Source organism: Branchiostoma floridae, chromosome 14 (assembly GCF_000003815.2).
Source record: "Branchiostoma floridae strain S238N-H82 chromosome 14, Bfl_VNyyK, whole genome shotgun sequence".
NCBI classification, from domain to species: domain Eukaryota; kingdom Metazoa; phylum Chordata; class Leptocardii; order Amphioxiformes; family Branchiostomatidae; genus Branchiostoma; species Branchiostoma floridae.
This window is the reverse complement of record NC_049992.1, coordinates 8,025,332-8,031,013: the sequence shown is the minus strand read 5'-3', so window position 1 is coordinate 8,031,013 and position 5,682 is coordinate 8,025,332. Positions and strand designations below refer to the sequence as shown.

Below are 5,682 nucleotides of genomic sequence, written 5' to 3'. Positions count from 1 at the left end.
ACAGGTGCTCCTTTCGGATATCCATTCCTCTATTTGGACCCTTAGCACTGAAGCCCTCTGTTCCCATGTGTTTTCCAGATGGTTGTACACAAAGAGAGATGACCAGGCTTCCGACACTTCTGTCAAGGCGTAGATATCGTTGTCACTGGTGGTTGTCATAGTCACGATTGAAGGCAGGTTTTTGTAACGACATAACTTGTATTTGCCCACCCTGGGGTTCATGAAGAGGATCTCACTTGCCCTGTATAGTAAAACATAACATGATCAAATCAAAATTATGAAAAATTACAAATACTTCCTGAAAAAGTGTGGCAATTAAAATTATTGCCATAGCGACGGTTTTAATGTTTATAAGTTTTACAGATTGTTGTTGTTGATGGGTTTTAATAGTCGTATTCCATTCGTTTGGCGATCGATGTTCATAGAGCATTGCTGTCAAAGGGGGTCCCTTGTGAGTGAAGGGTGAACTAATGTAAATGCTCCTCATCGATTTTACAAATCAGGGCCTCATTTTACATGAATGATATCAGTTGATCATCCTCTCTAGCTAAATAACAATATGCTAAAAAAAGAGTTTTTGCCAGTATCGATATAGATATATATATATAGATATATAGAAAGATAAAAATATTTTTCTACTGAATTAATTGTGTTTGTCATGAATTATGCAAATAAGGATCTCATTTGCATAAACTATATAACTTGATCATCTCCAACAAATTGACATGCGCAATATATGTTAAGAAAGGAGACTTTTGTCGCCTTTTCTGCTAATTTATGCAAATTAGAACCTAATTTGCATAGTTAATGTTAAACGATGTTCACTTGTACATAACTTCCAAATGCTACAAGTAAGAATTTCCCGTCATTTATCAAAATGACATTATAGCATTTTCTCATTAATTATGCAAATTATGCATTTATTTATCAATATTCTCCTCTTTCTCAGTTACAAAGGTCACATGTTGTAATTGTCCTTTAATTGAGCTGAGCATGTTTCCCAATTTATTATGCAAATTAGCTTCCACTCTGCATAATTCTTCATAATTAATATGTAATTATATTAAGCATCACGTAACCTATCCACATACCAAAAACCATAACAATCCGTCAACCCCTTCTTTAGTTATTCCCTTTAGAAGTCTGACACCTAAGTCTAAACCTGTCCTGCAGTTCCAAAATAAGCCGCTAGGGGGCCCAAACCTATACCACTTACTTACAGCATCAAGAGCTGTCTACCTTGTTAGCCGCAGCATGTCCAGAACTCGAGATATCAAATCAAGAAGTTCCGCTGCAGTACCGTAACAGGCCACTAGAAGGCCAAAAATCTAATCGCTTCCAGGTCTCAACAAGACCTACCCACGTACCGAATATCAATACAATTCATCCAGGCGTTCTTGAGCTATGGTGGTCTTCTACAACCGGCACACACATACAAACGCTACCCAAAATATAACTTTCTTGGCGAAGGCAACCATCACATCGCTATCTCACAACCCCCACATGTTTTAAGCTCAAACAATGCTTGTTTCACACATCAGTTTGTACTTTTGAAAACAGAAAGATATTAAGGGTGAAGAAGGCCACCAAACTTTCCAAACTCCTGGACACCGTAAACCACGAACGAACCCGGAAGTGATTTCCACGACTCACAGGTCATTTTCCGAGAAACATATCTCCACAATCTTTTACCCCCTGTTTCAAATGTTTACATGACCACTATACTACATACTACAATTCGGGTACGTCTGAAGTCCTAGGCTTTTCTCAATTTTGCACGGCTATCAATCAAAAATTGCCTTGCGCGAATACGGATAACACTGCTGAGCACGTACGTGCCCTGGGCGACTGGAAAGCTTACCCGTGGAGGTAATCATAATGGTACAGTCCGGCATGATGCAACTACGCATGCGCGGACTTTTGACATTCCTATACAGTTTTTAGAATACTTTGGAAACGGTTCCACACTATACTATTAAGCTCGCCCATCAGGCGTCGCTAAAAATTCGTTACCAGATATCCAAGTAAGGGCTATCCTATGGCATACACAAATGCCTTGAATCAACTCTGCTATAGTTCAGCTTCAAATTCTTACTATTGGGGTGCCTTCCTTAAAAATATTAATGAGCTTGCCTTATCTAGCACAAAGCAGATTGCAAATTTCCAACATGGCAGACAAACAGCGCACAGCGCTGCATGCACAGAAAACCTTATTGATCTTGTTAATAGGATAATAGTTTCTTCATATATTCAGTCACTATTCAGTGATGCTGTGGCTTGTATGGTTCCATCTACCCAGAGATCTTAAATCTAATACCTGACAAACAAGTTTGGATGATAAAGGACTGTCAAACATTATGCAAGTGATGTCTGTCTTGGTTTTGTGTATTAATCATATTTAATAGTTGCCATACTCTCAGTAGTAATAATCTGAGCCTGGATTAGCAGGGTTGATCCCAGGCATATGTGTAGGCCTTGGGATAGCCCTGGGATGTGTCCAGCAATCTTTTTTTGTGTGAGTCTTGCATTCAAAATATTATGGTTATACCAAACTAATGTGACAATTGCATTTGAAAAATGGTACATACTGCTTTCTCTGTTTATAGTTTAGCTATATAAAAATTACACATACATGAATGCAAAAATAATGTACAGATTACGTGATTGCATGCAAATAAAACTGAAGAATAAAGTGGTGTAAGACTACACAATGTGGAATGATGTTGGTCAAGGATTATGCTAGTTGTGGACAGTTGAAACAATGAAGTATATGCAGACTCTTTTTCAAAAAGCAGAGCCATTTCCAGTGTGTCCATCCCAATCCGTAAATTTGAGTTGGAGCTTCCCCTCTGTACCACATTTCTGATGATCTCAGAACTCCCAGGATCCTCTCTGACCAGGGGGTGATCTAAGATGGCTGCTGTGTCATCTGAGGTCAGCAGGTTGAAGCGGATGTGAGGGAGGATGATGGGTAGGTGGTGCAGTCTGTAGGGTACAGGGGGGCATACATTTTGTATGTGTAGCAATAGAGCTTTTTCTTTTTAAACTACTGCAAAAGGATCTATTGTATTGTGCGATTTTTCTTCACCATTTGTCGCAAAGCAACAGATATAGTTGAATGTAAGACCATACTTAAATGTAAGAATGTAAGATCATCTGTGACGGTAGTCAACATTATGTCACAATTATGAAACCTTATATCCGTACACAAAATAAAGCGCTTACCAACAAGCTTTTGATCAGTCCTCTGATCCTTGTCAAATTGAAGTGACCCAAAGCCTTTAAGTCACACATCCAGACCGGAAGTGTGACATCAGCAAAGGGTCAAAGGTCCTTGGCCGCATGATAGATATAAGATCACATCAACTCATCTCTTTGGTTCTCAGGCATTTCAAAGTAAAAATGACGAAGAAGCTAAGATGGAAACAGGGCTGGGAGGAAATTCAGCCCAATTATATTTGGTCCTTGCAACAGTGTATTCAAATCAAAGTACATTTGGCACAGCTGTAGGGAGTGAATATAGTCAAACATTTTAAAATGTTCCATCTTGACATCCCAGTTCAGCATTACTTTTTTTTACCAAGTACTGCAAGTATTTAGGGATTAACGGTACGCACCTGTCCTCCCTGCTGTGCTGCACCCATCTCACCACAGCCTCCCACACTGTTGTCTCCTCTTTCAACATCAGCTCATCGTGGCTGATGATCTCAGTCAGCTGATTCACACTCAGGCTGCAAAACTCCTCACTGGAGACAAACTGTGAAAGTACAGAGTACCATACTTTATGTATTATATGTTTTGTACTTTAAAGACATGTGTCTTGATCAAGTTTTGCTAACAAAATTTGAGCTTTGACATTCTTCACAAATAGCTTTTCTCAGTTGCAAACATCAAGTATTTTTGACTTTAACATTTAAGGCTCTAGTTGATTCTGCTGTTCTCAAGGGGCATACTCACCAGTTTTGTGCATTAGTATAAGCTTTTTTTATGAAATTTTATTCTTCATTCAAGAACATAATGATACAACCTTTGCATATCAGTGCAAGCAACCATGGTAACAAACAATTACAAAAACAGTCCTGTATGGAATTATGATAACATTAATATTGTACATCAGTCCTGTAACCTGTATTGGCCTATGATAAGCACAAGCTGCATATATATTTTTAATTTTTTTATAATACAGAACTAACAGACTTGAACCAGTTAACCCGACTCTTTTTGACAATTCTGGCAGGTTCTTAGATGTGCTTGAGGTGTGGCTTACCTCAAATACCCTTTTGATCAATGATATAAAAGACCAACCTCAGCAAAGTGTCTAGAGATCCACTGCCGACAACGGTTCAGGAGCATGTCTGCAGAGAAGGCATCAGCAAACCTGAACAGGTCCACACAGGTGGAGCGCTCCAGGTTCATGGCCATGTAGCTGCTGCAGGTGACTTTCACATAGTCCAGTTGGAGGAGGTCGGCTGCCTGGTACAGGGGCTGCACTGTGTCCAGGGACACATGGAGGGTTCCTGAGTACATGTAGATGTAACTCAGGATCTCCCCAAATATCCCTGCATCCAAACCCTGCAGGACAATATAATACATCAATGTTTTTGCAGATTATGTCATAACCCTGTCAGAATATCTGATGATTCAATCAGAAGTAATATTCCAGTCTCTCTTTACAAGTTATGTATTGTAATCATTGTAGAATTCACATATCAGAGTCTCAAAACGAGCCTTTTTGTAAGTTTTCTAAATCTTCAACTGACAGGTTAGCTAAATTTTCATCTTTGAGACAGGATTCTACTTATCTTAAGATAGTTTAGGCTGAACACAGGTTACACAGGTACAGGTACTGGTACAGGTGTTCAGGCCCAGACCTGTACCTAAAAATAGTAAAAAGCTAAATAATTTTACAAGTTCAGTTATAAGTATACTTAAGATTCAGATGCACAGCCCTGCTCAAGATGTTCTGTGAACCTCAAAACAATGGAAATCTAAACGCTTTTACAGTAACCGGCTCCTCACCATTACATCCAAAAAAGGAAGTGGGGAGGGGGGCAAATTATTCCAGGCTCAAGTCCACAGGGTACAGTAGTATTAAGCGACCCCTGGAGTCGTTGATGCGACTTTGCTATATCTTTGTACAATGAGTAGACTTTCAGATTGTATGTAACGTTATGTATGACATTCGGTGTATTCATGCAAGTGACTTTTTAATACAGCTGACTGCCCCAGTGAGTTAGCTGCAGTTCCACATGGCCCAGCATATCAAGCCCCATTTAAAAGAGGGTGTAAAGATTTTTAGAAAAAAACAGCTTTTATTTTAGTTTTCACTTATTTTGTAGGTTGTGCCCTCAACTTCAACATATTCGTTACTCAAGCTCCAAAGATTTTATCCACATCGATGTCAGTCACCTTGTGGTCCTTAATGAAGTTAATCACCTATAGCAATCATCATAGCCGAAAACTGAAACACTCCTATACCCGGCTGAAACTAAAAGTACTCAATACTAGTATTCTACTTTTCTCTGCTTTGCTCTAACGTTACTCTACTCTGAATAATTTCTGCTACCTCAAAAATCGGGGGGGGGGGGGGGGGGACCTTACTGTAAAGGGTAAACAATGAAAAATCCCGGGCTTTCCCGGATGGGTGCGGGTGTGAAACATGTCTTTCCGTAAATCATGTTT

The 5,682-nt window shown here is 39.4% G+C and overlaps 1 protein-coding gene across 1 annotated transcript; it reads right to left on the bottom strand.

Moving 5' to 3' along the window:
- Positions 1–106: 106 nt before the first annotated feature.
- LOC118430657 (kelch-like protein 3) lies at positions 107–4,527 on the bottom strand. Its single transcript, XM_035841644.1, has 4 exons — positions 4,306–4,527; positions 3,618–3,757; positions 2,856–2,985; positions 107–241 (listed from the first exon to the last, which is right to left on the bottom strand). Exons 1-4 carry the CDS (start codon positions 4,525–4,527, stop codon positions 233–235), a joined length of 501 nt encoding a protein of 166 aa, XP_035697537.1. The 3' UTR covers positions 107–232.
- Positions 4,528–5,682: the final 1,155 nt, after the last annotated feature.

Bases quoted from the DNA above. Each gene is read 5' to 3' on its own strand.
- LOC118430657 (XM_035841644.1), bottom strand. From the start codon at position 4,527: ATGTACTCAGGAACCCTCCATGTGTCCCTGGACACAGTGCAGCCCCTG. The intron at 3,758-4,305 runs GTTGGTCTTTTA...GTACTTTCACAG, and splicing joins TCTCTAGACACTTTGCTGAG to TTTGTCTCCAGTGAGGAGTT. The intron at 2,986-3,617 runs GTGCGTACCGTT...TGTACCCTACAG, and splicing joins CAGCACAGCAGGGAGGACAG to ACTGCACCACCTACCCATCA.